Source organism: Kogia breviceps, chromosome 6, assembly GCF_026419965.1.
Source record: "Kogia breviceps isolate mKogBre1 chromosome 6, mKogBre1 haplotype 1, whole genome shotgun sequence".
Classification (NCBI taxonomy): domain Eukaryota; kingdom Metazoa; phylum Chordata; class Mammalia; order Artiodactyla; family Physeteridae; genus Kogia; species Kogia breviceps.
This window is the reverse complement of record NC_081315.1, coordinates 55,726,666-55,742,297: the sequence shown is the minus strand read 5'-3', so window position 1 is coordinate 55,742,297 and position 15,632 is coordinate 55,726,666. Positions and strand designations below refer to the sequence as shown.

The following is a 15,632-nucleotide window of genomic DNA, read 5'->3' as shown; positions in this document are numbered from 1 at the left end:
CTAGTAGCATAATCCCCATGTTGTGTCTGCCTAAGCAAAGAAATAAATATTTGACAAGGTTATACCCAAAGTTTATTTCTTTTCCTTGTTTTAGATACACAGTTAAGCCAGGCTTCCAATCACCATATGTCCTGTGGATTTTATAATCTTATAGATATTCTGGCTGATAAACATTGTGGTTTTGTTATTGGATTTTCTTTTAGTTGTTAATCATGAAGGGAAAATACAGCTTGTGTCTATGACATTCAACTTTTTTTCTTAACTAGTTATCTGCATCCACATGTTGAGTTGTGGTTTTGTTCAGGGGAAGTTATAGCTTGTTGGCCACATTCTTAATGGGTTGCTTGTTAGCTCAAGGATTGTGGCCACTGCTGTTTGGAAATTATATGTGCTCTGGGGGTAAAACTCCAAAGAAAAGTAACTTTTAGTTACTAGGTTCGAAGTTTTAGTCAGGCCCTTGCTGGCTCCTATTATAAATGAGATTTACTCCTTTCCAGAGTCCTGTGGGGTGAGCATTACTGCCCTTGTTTGGCAGATGAGGAAACTGAGGAAACTCGGGGTCACACAGAGTCAAAAGATGTAACCCAGACTGTCTTATTCAGAAGCTTGTTGGGCTAAAGCCAGCAACTACAGGGATAAGGAAGAACCATACAGGAAGAAGAAATAATTATAAAACCACTATTAAATTCATCAAATGTCTTTGCTCCTTTCCCAAGGTGTCCTAGAAATCAATGTACTTTTGGTCCTCAGTTCAGTTTGCATTAGACCCCAAACTGAGATGCACATAGCTGAAGCAGAATGGGAAGTGAATTTAAGTAGGGGCACCCAGCTGTAAGGGATGTAGAATCTCAACAATACACATAATGTTCTACTTGGTGTTACATCTTCCCCTCAAAAGCTGCTCCTTATGGCATTCCCAAAGAAAGACTCCATCCCTGAGTCAGGCCTGGAGACTGAGGTAAGGAGATTTAACTGTCCTGCTGTTCCTGAGCTTTCTGCCCCTACTAACTAGCCAAGCATCTTGAGAAGCTCTAATTAGAGTGTGGACTCCAACATGAAATGTTAAAGCTTGACTCTTTAATCAAAGAACTAGACAATGTTTTTAAACTACAAGTTATGATCCATCACTGGGTTATGAAATCACTTTATTGTAGGCTTGTGGCCAACATTTATTTTTAAGTGGATAAATAGGATAGCCTAGTATGAAACAGAGCAGCACCCTGTGGCAGGGTCCCAGGTACAAATCCTTTCCATGCCCTCGATTCTTTTTTTAAAAAAAATATTTATTTATTTTTTATTTTTTGGCTGAATCGGGTCTTAGTTATGGCATGAGGGATCTTTTGTTGCAGTGTGAGGGCTTCTTTCTACTTGTGGAGTGTGGGTTTTCTCTGTCTAGTTGTGGCACGCGGGCTGTCTCGTTGAGCGGTGCAGGTCGGTAGTGGTGGCACGTGGGCTTAGTTGCCCTGCAGCATGTGGGATCTTCTTTCCCTGACCAGGAATCGAACCCACATCCCCTGTGTTGGAAGGTGGATTCTTTACCACTAGACCACCAGGGAAGTCCCATCCATGCCCTCGATTCTTGTTGGTAGGAAATAGGCTTCATTCAGCCTCCTAGACCTTTCCTGAGCTCCAAAGGACAAATTCAAAGAGTTACCAGGAAAGGGAAGGGATGAAGAAACAAAGGAGGACCAGACAAGAAAACAATAGTCCAGGGCTTTCCTGGTGGCGCAGTGGTTGTGAGTGTGCCTGCCGATGCAGGGAACACGCGTCCGTGCCCCGGTCCGGGAAGATCCCACATGCCGCGGAGCGGCCGGGCCTGTGAGCCATGGCCGCTGGGCCTACGCGTCCGGAGCCTGTGCTCAGCAACGGGAGAGGCCACAACAGTGAGAGGCCCGTGTACCACAAAAAAAAAAAAAAAGAAACAATAGTCCAGTCATGGGGCAGGGTTCTGGTTCCTCCTCAAGGAATATACGTAACAAAATACCTTTGAGTTCTTCTGCAGGAGCTAAGGCCCTCACCTAGGTGGAGGATGGTAACTTCAGACTGAGCACAAGATTCCTGGAATGCCACCCTGCTACCTCACCACCAACCAATCAAAAGAAAGTCTGCACACAGTGAAAGATAATGAAGACTTTGACCCCCTTCACCAAATGATTCTTTCTCCCTTTAAAACCTTTCATGGTCAAGCAGAATCTTCAGAGGACTTGAGGTCCACCTTCTCACCAGGTTGCAACCCTCCTGAATAAAGCAACCCTTCCTTTTCCAACCAACGCTTGCCTCCCAAATATTGGCTTTTGAGCAGCAAGAAGCCGAACCTAAGTTCTGTAACAAGTATAGGAAATAAATATCAAAACCCAATACTTGACAAAGCAAGTATAAGTATTGTATTTTAAACTTGTTGTAGGCCTGTGTGTCTATACATGCATACATAGACACACAGTGAATACATACATACACAGTACCTATAAATCTATAAATAGATGCCAGGTCACATGGGTTTGATTTTATTTCTCTGGCCAAGTAAAAACATACTTTATTAACCAAAATTGGAACAAGAATACTCTGTAACTAGTTTCCATGTAATGAAGTAATTACTGTGCTCCTTTTATGATTGTGTACAATGGTATTTTATTGAAAATCAGCAGTTCACCTCCCTCATAACTACATCAAATGATTAATATTTTAAAAAATGAAAAGAACATTTTGAGTAGTGAAATTACAGGTTTTTTTAAAGTTTCCTCCTTATTTCCTCTGTATTTCTAAGTTATCTGTATTGAGCATGTATTCATTGTTTTTATAATGAGAAAAAAATATGAATATATCTTTATAACCAACTAAGACCTCAATACTCTATGCATTGAAGAGGAAACTGTTTTTACCACAAAGACCTTAAAAGGGGAAAAAAAAAAAAAAAAAGCAAAAATTAGAAAAATGCTAAAGAATGTCCCAGAGCAAAATACCCTTTGGTGGTTTTGTTTGTTGATAGGGCCTGTGACTGTGCAGTAAGCACTTTGTTGGGGACATTTTCTGCTGACTACTTCCAGCCAAAAAAAAAAAAAGAAGAAAAAGAAAGAAAAAATAGTTCAGGTACATTCACTCTTTATCACTCTCCATGAATTTTTGAACAGCAGGCAGCTACAGTAAATTGTTCTCTAATTTAGACTTTGTCTGGTAGGAGAGTCCTCTCCTAGTGCCATTGCTGATAAAATCAACCACTTGAAAGCATTCTCTGGCTGGTTAGCCAAGATAATTCTGAAGGGAGAATTTACAAGCCACCAGCATTGGTTGACTTTGCACAATTTGTTTTGGTCCTTTGGCCCTTTGAATCATACCTAGGAGTTATTGAATCCAACTAAGTATGTTTTTTTTTTTTTTTTTTTTTCTTTTTTCTTTTTTTTTTTTTTTTTTGCGGTACGCGGGCCTCTCACTTCTGTGGCCTCTCCCGTTGCGGAGCACAGGCGCCGGACGCGCAGGCTCAGCGGCCATGGCTCAAGGGCCTAGCGGCTCCGCGGCATGTGGGATCTTCCCGGACCAGGGCGCGAACCCGTGTCCCCTGCATCGGCAGGCGGACTCTCAACCACTGCGCCACCAGTGAAGCCCAAGTATGTTGTTTGATGCAGGCAGTAAAAGGAAAATAGGCAAAAAAGTATTGTACCATTCACAGCCAATTTCAATGTATTCTTTCCCAAAGTTCATTTGGTTTGAGAAACTTTTATTGCTATTGCAACTTTTTTTTTTTTTTGCTACTTATCACCAAGAATCACTCTGTTAAATGCCTTACTCGACACTCCAAACTGACTGGAATTGTGTGTTAAGAACCATATTGAAAGCAAAAAAAAAAAAAAGAAAGAAAAGAAGGCAATAGTAACAATTAATCATTGCTAATTTTTAAGCACAGCTATGAAAAATTAACTTATGTATGTTAATGTATGAGGAACTATGCCAAGTGTTTCACATACATCATCTACTCAGTCTACACAATAATCTATGAAGTAGACACTCATCCACATTTCATGGATGAAGAAACTAAGGCACAAAGGGGAAGTGAATATAGCACAACTTGTGTGCCATGATAAGAGCTTTGGACCTTGAAGATAATTTGGGTGAAGGTGCACAAGGTGGATCGAAAGTGAAAAACACCAAATGGGTGAAAACTAGTTGGGAGACCCATCCCCATAGACATTCCAGTTCTGCAGAATAGTAAATAAACATCCTGAGGACTTAATGATCTTATGTCTTTCTACTTTGTCATCTTGTGGCAGTTTCATTCTTACAATTCATACACCACCTCCAAGAGCTGGTTTTTGGGTCAGTTCCTCTCTGAAAAACTAGCTAACATGCCACTAGCTTGTGTGAAAGGCAGCACGGCATGAAAGCAAGAGCGGGGAATTGAAAGTCAGACTGATCTGCTCAGCCTCTAGCAAACTGGTCTTGGGAGATGCCTTAACCTTTCTGAGACTGTTACTGCAACTCTACAATGGGAATAATATTACCTGACGTGCAAAGTGGTTGTGAAAATTTAGATGATACTCTGGCACTTCATAAGCCTCTATAAATAGCGTCTATTTAAGTAGTTTGTTATCTCAAAGCTTCCTCCCTTTCTCCCACCCCAAGGAGACTGAAATGGACGTTCTCCATTTTCTCTTAGCAGTCTAATCCTCTCTGTACACACATATTGCCACCTTAGGTTGAAATGACTTTGGCTCATGGGTAAAGGTCTGTAGCTTTCTCCTGCCTCAACTAGATTCTGCCTTCTTGCCCACTATGGTAGGCTGAATAAAGATTTCCATATCCTAACCTCTAGAACTTTGTGAAAATGTTACTTTATATGGCAAAAAAGATTTCACAGATGTGAAACGATCTTGAGATGGGAAGATTATTTTAGATTATCCAAGTGGGTATAGTGGGATTATCCAAGTGGGCACAGCATAATCACACGCCCCTTTTAAGAGGCAGGCAGGGTATAAGAAGAAGGGTCAGAGGTGACCACAAAAGTAAAGGTTGGAGTGATGTAGTTTGAAGATAGAGGAAAAGGGACCAGGAGCTGAAGAATGCAGGTGGCCTCTAGAAGCTGAGAAAGACAGGACATAGATTCTCCCCTAGAACCTTCAGAAGGAATGCAGCTCTGAGGACACATTGACATTAGCCTATAAGCCCCATTTTGGACTTGTGATGTCTAGAACTGTGAGCTAATAAATTTGTGTTGTTAAAGCCATTGAGTTTGAGGTACCTTGTTACAGAAGCAAAGTAACTAACACACCCAACTTTCAATGCCATCTTTTCTTCCTAAAGTATAGTAGTGTCTTCTTAAAGCATAAATGAAAATACAACCTGTATCTCTCCTAATTTTCACAGCTGTTTAACACACAATCTCAATATCTCCAATGTTAAGAGATTCATGGAACAGTGGTAAACTGCAAATAAGGTTTTTCTGAACCTGAGAATACTGAGGAACAAGTCTATTAAAGACATTTTAGTGCTGAGAGCAAAACTCATGGTATATAAATGGAATGTAATAGGAACCAATTCTGTAAGTTTTCCAAATGTGGGATTTATTACAGGCAGTAACATGAGTACAGGAACTGTTTTTATCATTTCATTTTTGTTAAATGTCAGCATTATGGAAGGATCAATAAAGAGTACAATATTTTAATGTAATGCTCTGGAAAGTATCAGTATACTGATATTAGAGAATTCTAGTTTCATTTTTATTAATTTTCTATACTGGGGTAAAGTATAAATCTTAAGGGGATAAAAGCAGAGTCTGCTTTATTTACTTAAATTTTTTTAAAAAAAGCAGCCCAGAAAACTTAAGTGCAATTAATATTTATTGGCAAAGCTAATCATGACATTATTATGTAAATAAGTAGTTATTAAGTAATACAATCCTGGAAATATGCAAATATATATCAGTCAACATACAACACCAAGTAAAACCAGTCTTTATTAAACCAAACCTTCTTTCAAAATATATTTTTGCTTAAAATTCTGGAGATTTTTCTTTATATGAAATTGTGATATGTCAACATTATTTCTTTCCTCTATTAATAAATATTGACTATACCACAACTTCATTTATTTTGTTTATGTAGAATTTCCAGGATAATAAAATCATCAGATGATTTTTCCACAGTTAGATTGAAAACGAAAAAAAAAAAAGAAGAAACACTTTATATAGCAAAAGTACAGATTTAGGCAGCTGACTCTTCAAAAGTACAGATTTAAGAGCTAACTCTTCAAAAGTTTCTTGATTATTTTCTTATACAGAGGATTCTGCGGGTCCAGGCAAATTTTCCTCCCGTCCTTCAGCGTAGCTCTGCCAGGGAAAGAGGCGCGCCTTTCAGCCCTTGGGTTTGCATTTGGGATTAGGCTGGCGGGAGGCGGGTGGAGAGGGGCGGTAGCGAAGGGGAGGGGAGAAGCGGGTGGGCACGAAAGAAGCGAGTGCAAGAACTCACATCATTTGGGGGCTGGGGCAATGGAGTCCAGCCCCAATCACCTCCAGGCTGGAGATGCCCCGGGGACGGACCGCAGAGGTGGTCTTCACACACACGCAGCGCAGGTCTCCAGCTCCACCTTCAGAGTCCGCTGCGGGTGGGGCGGGGACAGTGGGGAGTGACGACTCTGTGAATAGCCAGAGGTACCTTAGGGATCTCGTGGCGCGGCGTCTGACCTTCACTGCCTCCTCCACAAACCAGACCTGCCTCAGAAAGTGTCTTATTGTCCAGGTGGTAGAGCGCACCGGGCAGTACCTGGCACAGCGCCTGCACTCTGAGCCGCGCTCGGTCAATCGCAGCTGGGAACCGAGACGGGTGCAGAGTCCGCCCCAGCCCCGGGGGTTCCCGCACTCGCTCCCCGCCGCCCCCGACCTCCCCCAGGCCCTGCTTCCTTCAGCTCTCACCCTGGGCGAGAGCGACGGCTAGCAGGAGCAACAGCCCGGGGCTGGGCCGCGGGCCGGGGCCGCGGGTGCCCGCTGTCAGGCTCATGTCGCAGAGATGCCAGCAGGAGCCGCGAGCGTAGGGGCAGCCCGGGCTGGCGCTCCGCAGACCGGTGGTTCCCAAGACTTTCCCGTTTTATATCCGCGGTGGATCAACTTCATCGGAAGCCTGGGGTTGAGGATGGAGAACTGCGATGAGGAAGCTGAGACACTTCTGCAGAGTTGGGCACTGGGCAGCCAAGATTAGGGCAAAAGGAAGACAAGCCAGGGATCAGCAGTCTTGCTGGGAGCTGGTAGCAGGATCCAACGGCCACCCTGAATGCATATAATACATGCACATTTGTGCAGTTAGAAACGGTACTTGAACCTTATAAAAATGTATGTTTTCTTGGTTACGTGCAACAGTAGAGTTCTCTGTAGTCACCGTGTTGCAGCTGGTACAGCAGTAAAGTTTGTTTCCTTCTCAACGCTCAACTGCCTCATCAAGAACAAATACCGTATGCTAACACACATATATGGAATCTAAGAAAAAAAAAAAGGTCATGAAGATCCTAGGGGTAAGACGGGAATAAAGACACAGACCTACTAGAGCATGGACTTGAGGACACGGGGAGAGGGAAGGGTAAGCCGTGACAAAGTGAGAGAGTGGCATGGATATATATACACTACCAAACGTAGGGTGGATAGCTAGTGGGAATCAGCCGCATAGCACAGGGAGATCAGCTTGGTGCTTTGTGACCACCTAGAGGGATGGGATAGGGAGGGTGGGAGGGAGACGCAAGAGGGAGGAGATATGGGGACATATGTATATGTATAACTGATTCACTTTGTTGTAAAGCAGAAACTCACACACCATTGTAAAGCAATTATACTCCAATAAAGATGTTAAAAAAATAAAAAAAAAAATAGAACTGCTCCTTTACTTCTGCCTTTCTTGTTGATTACCATTGAGTTGAGTTTGGCAGGTGCATTTCTTCCAGATGTGCCTTTTGTCATTGTTTTCTGCTACTAAAGAGTTGAATTTGGTCTCCAGGTGACGATTTGGTTCCAAATTTCACGTGAATGTGGAAAGTTTCCTCTTTGTGTGTGTGTGTGTGTGTGTGTGTGTGTGTGTGTGTGTGTGGTACGTGGGCCTCTCACTGTTGTGGCCTCCCCCATTGCGGAGCACAGGCTCCGGACACGCAGGCTCAGCAGCCATGGCTCACGGGCCCAGCCGCTCCGCGGCATGTGGGATCTTCCCGGACCGGGGCACGAACCCGTGTCCCCTGCATCGGCAGGCGGATTCTCAACCACTGCGCCACCAGGGAAGCCCGGAAAGTTTCCTCTTGAATGGGATCCACCTGGCTCTACCAACCATCATCCAATATACTCTAGGAAGCAAGCTCAGTTAGCCTCATCTATCCTCTTATTCTGAGAAAAATTATAATGGTAATATTTGGATGCATGCTTTCTATAAAAATTGCTATCTGGATGTTTCTCCATTCTGCTCAGGAAGAAGAGAGGTCAAAGAGAGTTTTCAGGCCATTTCTCCCAGTGTCTGCTGCCACCTGGACAGTACAAGTGACGGGGTGAGATGGGCTGCACCGTTGGCGGGAGCTGTGAAGCTCTCAGGAGGACACAGGACACAGGAGGACACATCTGGGAGTTGAGTGTGGAAAAGATGTAACAGAATCCTGCACAGAAAAGGTCCATAGATCAAAGCCAGGGGCTCCCTGTCACACTGATTAACAGTGGTGAAGGGCCTCAGGAGCCCATTGCATAGAACTAGCAGACCTCTTAATGCTCAGCAGGACCAGATTTCTGCAGGGATACGGAATTGGGTTCCTGGGCCTGGAATGTGCTTTCTCTTACTCTCCCACCACCGGTCTTTTCAGCTGGCTATAGTTCTATTCATATTTCTGGTTTCAGCTTAAATATCACCTCCCCACAGGGGCCTTCCCCCACAGCTAAAGCTACTCGTGTTCCCTGTTGTTGTCTTGTAACACCCACTTCTTCTCCTATGTCTCACAGCTCATACGAACACAAATATATGACATACACACACACATGCATATATATTTAAATGTGTCTAAAATGGTTTCTCTTCCTAAATGGAAAGCTCCGTGTGGTGAGAGATAGTACTGTCTATCGCTATTCTAGCTCCCTGGAAGGAACTCAGTATAAAGTACTACACTAGTGAAGATGATAAATGTTGAAAATGATAACGATGAGGCTTTGACACGTTCATGTGTCTGTTTCTTTGTGTAGTTGGAGCATACGTCTATATGAACTTGTGGTTGTAATGGTTTGTCAGCCTGTTTGCCTCTCCCACCAGACAGTAATACTCTCTTCAATGGCAAGTTTCTGTGACTTATAGTCTTTGAATATCCAGCATCCGTGCAATGGCTGGTACAGCATGTATAAGTCATACATGTTTATGGAACCGAAACTTGAGATTCCCAAATTGGGTTAGCACAGAGGAAATAGGAGGGGTGGTTTGGCATATGGATGGGCAGCATACTGGATCTGTACAACCTTACCCCGCAGATTTCACTATTTGCAGTATAAAGGAACCTAGGGAGTAGTGACAATTCATTCATTCTTTCTCTGCATCTAAATAGAATAATTCAATATGTGCACACGAAAGTAAGAGACAGGGCTTCCCTGGTGGCGCAGTGGTTGCGAGTCCGCCTGCCGATGCAGGGGACACGGGTTCGTGCCCCGGTCCGGGAAGATCCCACGTGCCGCGGAGCGGCTGGGCCCGTGAGCCATGGCCGCTGAACCGGCGCGTCCGGAGCCTGTGCTCCGCAACGGGAGAGGCCACAACAGTGAGAGGCCCACGTAACGCAAAAAAAAAAAGTAAGAGACATATGCATTATGCAGGAGGTATTAGCATAGTGTAAAAACTGTGTCATATCTCAAGAGGTGGCCCTGTTGGATTTCAGTAGGAAACCACTAGAGAAATGCATGAGATGCTGAGCTATTTTAAATTATTGGAGAAAAACTGATCACCACGACTGTAGTCACCATTTGCTGCTTTATTTATTACATGTTTCTTCATGTATGTTATTTGTTAACTATTACTTAATAAAAGTATTTATTTTGTAGACAAAGCATCTAAGGCATTAAACCTATAATAGTGAGGAGCTAATAAAAGAAAACCTAATAATGCAGAGATTGTGAAGTATATGCTTAATATATGAGTGCTCCCCAAGATCCATGTGCAGTTTGGGATAGATGAACTGATATCTTCTCCTATAACCATCATAGTATGTGCAGTGTGCTATTTATGTATCAAGTCCTATTTTCCGTGTCAATAACATTATGTGATATATAATGTAATCTCTTAATTAGAGAAAGAAAAATCAAGCAAAATGATATGGTATGTGGTTAAGAGCACAGTTTCAAATTGCCACTCTGTCTCCTACTTAGTTATCTGATTCTGAGGCAAATTTCCTAATCTCTTTGAACTTCGTTTTTCTTCCCTGTAACACTGGGAATACTAATGGTAATAATAATAAATACTAAATAACATTGTCATATGGGTTATTGTGTGACATTCATTATCTTCAGCACTTTGAATTTATTAACTGTTAATTTCACATCAGCTCTATGAGATAAGCAATATTATTATGCCATTTTAGAGATGAAGAAACTTAGGCACAGAGAGGTTATGCAACGTGCCCAAATTTACACAGCTGGCAAGTGGTGGATTAAGTTACCCTCTCTTTAGAGGACGTGCTCTTAACCAGATCATAGCTATCTTGTAAGAATTATTTAATTCTTTACAATTATTTAATTGTAATGCATGCAGAACAATTATTTTGTCTGGAATATTAATCTTATTATTAATATAACTCATAATATTAATAGTTATAATAAAGTTTAGCTATTACTATAATACATTAAAAATAGCACGTATCATCAGCTAGTGACTTTTGTTGGCCATATTGTTAAATACCAAAGTTTAAAAAAATAAAAAGATAAGGCTTTTTTCCCTAATAATTCTGTTAAAAGTAATCATATATGACAACAAAGCAATAATAAATTTGATTTTATAGTAATATTTCTTTAAGAATAGTATGGGTGTAAATTTAAGGGATTAGACATTAAAGAAAGTTCTGTTGATTGTAAAATAACAATTAGTAGCCTGGTAAAGCTTAAATTCTCTATTGTGTTTATTTGCAAGGCTGATTCTCATACTGAAATGATTACCATCTAGATATTTAGTAAATGCAAATATGTACAAACATGTCAGGGTAAAACATTCAACACCATGTAGAATCTGTGTCGGTATTATTATTATTGAAAATACTATCATATATTATTGAAAATATATATGATATCATATATCATCATATATTTTTTGCCCTACTGGTATTAAATATATCCACTTTAAAGTAAATAACCACTGCTTACAAGACTCACATTCTACAGCTTTATTATTTTTAGCATTTGAAGGCTAAAATAAACATTAGAAAAATCTTTCAGAGAATGTTTTGAAACAAGACATCCTAGGAGTAAGACAATGAAAAACACCATTTAAACACTATTAATATATAAAGTGACTAAAAATATTAACAAACATTTATTGAGCAAGTGTTCCATGCTGGGCCGTGTGTGGTTCCTAATATCACTGACCATTATGGAATCCTCATGGGGACATCTAGTCTAACAGTACAGTGGAGCAAGATAAGTTAACACGGTTGTATTTGGAAAGAAATTTTTAAAGAAGGAAATGCAAAACACAGTACCACATTTAGCCAAGAGTTAGGAAGTAAACCATGTATTTTGAAACTAACTTTGCTTCCTTTCTTTTTTTATTAATTTGTAGATTTTTATACAATTTTTAAAGTTACTTTCCATTTACAGTTATTACAAAATATTGGCTCTATTCCCCCTGTTGTACAATGCATCCTTGAGCCTATCTTACACCAGAGCCATGCTTACTTTCATCTTCTCTCTGTCATCTATTAATCAGCCATCTCAGAACAAAATGTGACTTTTTGAGACAGAACGGAAAACACATCCAAAGCTTCATACGGTATTACTAGGTATCCTGGATAAATAAGAACTCTAGAAAGCCAAGACCTCACACTTTTATCCTTCTTGGGAGATAAAATGGTTTGACAGAAAGCGAAAAGATTAAGCAGCTGACCCACCATCTTCCAATATTTTCTGGAGTACGTTCTTGATTCTGGGAGCTTCTGGGTCAAGGCAGATTGTCTTCTCATTCTTCAACACTGCTCTGCAAGAGATAATAGACTTATCCCAGAGCATCCTGGCACACTATCAGAAGGGATCCAACAGTGTCAGTAGGGATGGAGGTGAAGGGCTTCCCTAGTGAGGCAATACTGCAGAAGCAGAGACTTACATTACTTCGACTTTGGCGCAGTGGGGTCCTGCCCTGATCACTTCCAATCTTTGGATGTTACTGGGATGAATGCCAGAAGTGGTCTTCACACACGAGCAGCGAAGTTCAACGTGCAGCATTCTATTCATACTTTTAGCTAGGGTAGAAGGTGTGATTCTATGAGTGGTCACGATTATCTCAAGGATCTGCCCTATTGATGGGTACCTCTCTCACAAGGTCATTGCGAGTCTGATCGGTAAACCTTTAGTAAAGTACCCTAGCAGAATTCCTGGCACGTGAGTGCAGCGCCTCCATTTAGAGTTATTCATATAATGCCCTTCTCCAGTCCCAGGAGCATCAGACCAGTCCATCCCCCAGACACAGCTACAGCAGAAGCAGCCTCAGGTGCAGGGAAACAGAGGCTCCACCTTCAGCTTTCCCTAAGTTTCTCTTACGTTCTCCAGTGGTGGAGGGAACCAGCGTGGTCAGGAACAGTGACATTGGCAGCAACACCTGCAGGACAGAAACTGGGACGGCCCTGGTACAGGAGGAGGTGGTGCTGCCTCTAAGGCTCATGGCAGAAAAGACTGAGTTAGAGTTGTTCCCAGAGCCTGGGAGTCTGCAGCTAAGTCGCTTTTCACGGTCTCCTGCTGTCTTTTATACACACTCCCTCAAGGCCAGTAAGGAGAAAAAGGATAGGGATGGGGGAAGTGAGGGTGTGTGGTAATATATGTGTAAGAGTGGTCAAGTTGTGCCCAACCCAGATAAATGCCAGGCAAGTCAAATTCCTGCTAAATTTCATTTGAAGCATCCCTGCAGACTCTCACTGCCCACTTCTCAATATCCATCTCCCTTACACAATATTTAATACTCTACTTAGGCAAGAACTAGACTGAAATATTACATATATTTTCTTTGTATAATTATGTAATATGCCCTGCCTTTCCTATAGTGCAATTTAGAGGCCTTATAGACACTTTATGTGTCTATAAGCATGCGGCCCTTGGAAAAGAGAGCTCTCTTCCCTTTCCGGTTGCCAAGGAAAGCAGATGTTCCTATCTTGGTTGTTGATTAGTATTGAGGTTCGTTTGGAGTATGTGGATAAAATAGGAGCCAATTACCATCAAAGTCTCACTTTGCATATTATTTATGGGCTTCTTTCTGTCTTCCAAATATATTCTCTTTTGTAATTTTATCCAGAAACTAGAAACAAACTCATCCTCCTGTCTGTTATGAAATAAACCACTTTTTTCTATCATCTGAGTATACCCTAGAGAACAAGACCCAGCAGCTTAATTTTTCATTATTAATCTAGCTGAGAAATGCATAATACAATTCACTGTAAAAGATTCATAACCTGCAGATGCATGTGGGATAGAGCATGCAAGTTCCTCTTCATCATTACTCCACATTCCCGGTCTCCGATGGTAACCACTGGTAACAGTTTGGCACTAGTTTTCTATTCTCTCTACATTTATATACACACATATACATATACATAGAGCCACACACATAATATTGGGTAACTTTTTGGCCAACCCAATACATAGAGATAAACATATAGAGAGGTAGACATAGTTTTTTTTTATATATAAATGGGATTATTATATAGCTTTTGCCCTTCGAAAATATGTCTTCAGTATCCTTGCATGCTACCTCAGTGTCACTTTTCCCCATTCTTTTCAATGCCTTCATAACATTCTATAGCATGGACTCCTGTTGTTCAACTTCTGTCCCATTGGTGACCTTGAAGGTGTTTCCATTTTTGAACTTTTATATGAACTGCAGTAACATCTCTATTCCTTAAGTCTCAGACACCAATTAAGGGTCTTGATCTCAAACCCCACATGACAAAGCCCTGCAGCTATGCAGAGATAGACCTGAACATCACATACTGGCTTGCATATGCTATTGTCTGGATCTCTGCCCCATCTATGAGAGCTGCATCCTCAACAGGACTGTACACTTTTTTTAAGGTTTTTAAAACAACAATTATTTCTTAAAGGTTAACATGTGCATAATCAGAAACCGAAAAACACAAGAAGCAAAAAACAGTCATCCATAATCACAAGCAGTTTACTGTTTGATGCGTCCTTCTAAATCTCATTTGTGTATCTACACAACTAAGCATCCATTTTTATGTAATTCAGATTTTACAGTTATGTATCATGCTTTTTCACACATCATGAATATTTACCATTTCAAAGTCCCACAGCTATATGAGTATTTTGATAACCAAGAATACACTACACCAACTCAATCTGGAAGGAAAAAAATATAATCCTGCCTTTCTTGGCAATACAAATTTCATAAAAGACAAAAATGGCAACAGGCCTCTAGACAGATATTGGCAGACTCATGATGAAAATACTACTTTCCCTTAATGTTAAATTAAAAATGAGACATAACACAACAGAGTACACAAAGCATAATGCTTCTAAGAGGATTCATTATCTGATCTAAACAATTAAAGTATTAGCAAGAAGGTATGTTTCCATTGACTTACTTAACAATATATTCCTATGGCACAGCCAGGAGATGCACACGCATCAAGGGTTATCATCAAAATATAAATACGAACACACCCACATACATCCCTCCCTTTATTTTTCCTTCTGTCCCTCTGCTGCCAACTTAATGAAAGAGTCCTGATGTATATTTCTGAGACGGTTTAACCATTCCATGTCCAAGGTGCTGCTTTTTTTTTTTTTTTTTTTTTTTTTTTTTTTTTTTTTTTTTTTTTTTTTGCGGTATGCGGACCTCTCACTGTTGTGGCCTCTCCCGTTGCGGGGCACAGGCTCCGGACGCACAGGCCTAGCGGCCATGGCTCACGGGCTTAGTTGCTCCGCGGCATGTGGGATCTTCCCGGACCAGGGCACGAACCCGTGTCTCCTGCATCGGCAGGCGGATTCTCAACCACTGCGCCACCAGGGAAGCCCAAGGTGCTGCTTTTTAAAAAAAATCAATTATAACAAAGATATTTACAAATTGGTTAATTCACTAGCTCTACTTTTTATCCTACATCATCACCTCAGGTATCTAAAAAGCTTAGATGTTGCAAAGTAAAGAATGAACCTTGTCCACAATAAACATAGGTACTTTACAAAAATACACATATAGGCCTATGGTTATAACCTAAAACTGTCTTCTAGACATGGAGATATTAGCCAAGAGCCCTTCCTTTCACCCTTCCTCTTACCCTTCCACCAGCATTTCAACGACTAAGTACAGGACTACATCTAGCTCTAAGAAGTGGATTAACATAGACACTCCCAGAAGACACAGTCCTTCCTAAAAAACAACAAAAGAGCATTTATAAAGGGATTATTTTACTACCTCTACTTTTAATATATTTGGGGCATTAGG

At 41.1% G+C, this 15,632-nt stretch overlaps 2 protein-coding genes across 3 annotated transcripts; both read right to left on the bottom strand.

Annotated features, from left to right (window-relative positions):
• Nucleotides 1–5,532: 5,532 nt before the first annotated feature.
• Nucleotides 5,533–7,060, bottom strand: LOC131758435 (platelet factor 4-like). Of its 2 annotated transcripts, none has more exons than XM_059066515.2 (3): nt 6,899–7,060; nt 6,456–6,621; nt 5,533–6,316 (listed from the first exon to the last, which is right to left on the bottom strand). In XM_059066515.2, the coding sequence occupies exons 1-3, from the start codon at nt 6,981–6,983 to the stop codon at nt 6,229–6,231; spliced, it is 339 nt and encodes a 112-aa protein (XP_058922498.1). In that variant the 5' UTR covers nt 6,984–7,060; the 3' UTR covers nt 5,533–6,228. The 2 variants fall into 2 exon arrangements, with proteins under 2 accessions (XP_058922498.1, XP_066893033.1); XM_067036932.1 differs by having other exon boundaries at nt 5,813–6,316; nt 6,456–6,585.
• Nucleotides 7,061–11,338: 4,278 nt separating this feature from the next.
• Nucleotides 11,339–12,891, bottom strand: PPBP (pro-platelet basic protein). Its single transcript, XM_059066516.2, has 3 exons — nt 12,722–12,891; nt 12,288–12,423; nt 11,339–12,161 (listed from the first exon to the last, which is right to left on the bottom strand). Exons 1-3 carry the CDS (start codon nt 12,840–12,842, stop codon nt 12,059–12,061), a joined length of 360 nt encoding a protein of 119 aa, XP_058922499.1. The 5' UTR covers nt 12,843–12,891; the 3' UTR covers nt 11,339–12,058.
• Between the last annotated feature and the right edge of the window lie 2,741 nt (nt 12,892–15,632).

Excerpts from the sequence above, each read along its gene's own strand:
- LOC131758435 (XM_059066515.2), bottom strand. The coding sequence starts at position 6,983 with ATGAGCCTGACAGCGGGCACCCGCGGCCCCGGCCCGCGGCCCAGCCCC. Across the intron at positions 6,622-6,898 it reads AGCCGTCGCTCTCGCCCAGG|AGTCGTCACTCCCCACTGTC; the intron begins GTGAGAGCTGAA and ends GGCTATTCACAG. Across the intron at positions 6,317-6,455 it reads TGCCCCAGCCCCCAAATGAT|AGCTACGCTGAAGGACGGGA; the intron begins GTGAGTTCTTGC and ends TTTCCCTGGCAG.
- PPBP (XM_059066516.2), bottom strand. The coding sequence starts at position 12,842 with ATGAGCCTTAGAGGCAGCACCACCTCCTCCTGTACCAGGGCCGTCCCA. Across the intron at positions 12,424-12,721 it reads TCCCTCCACCACTGGAGAAC|CTAAAAGTATGAATAGAATG; the intron begins GTAAGAGAAACT and ends CTTCTACCCTAG. Across the intron at positions 12,162-12,287 it reads TGCGCCAAAGTCGAAGTAAT|AGCAGTGTTGAAGAATGAGA; the intron begins GTAAGTCTCTGC and ends TATCTCTTGCAG.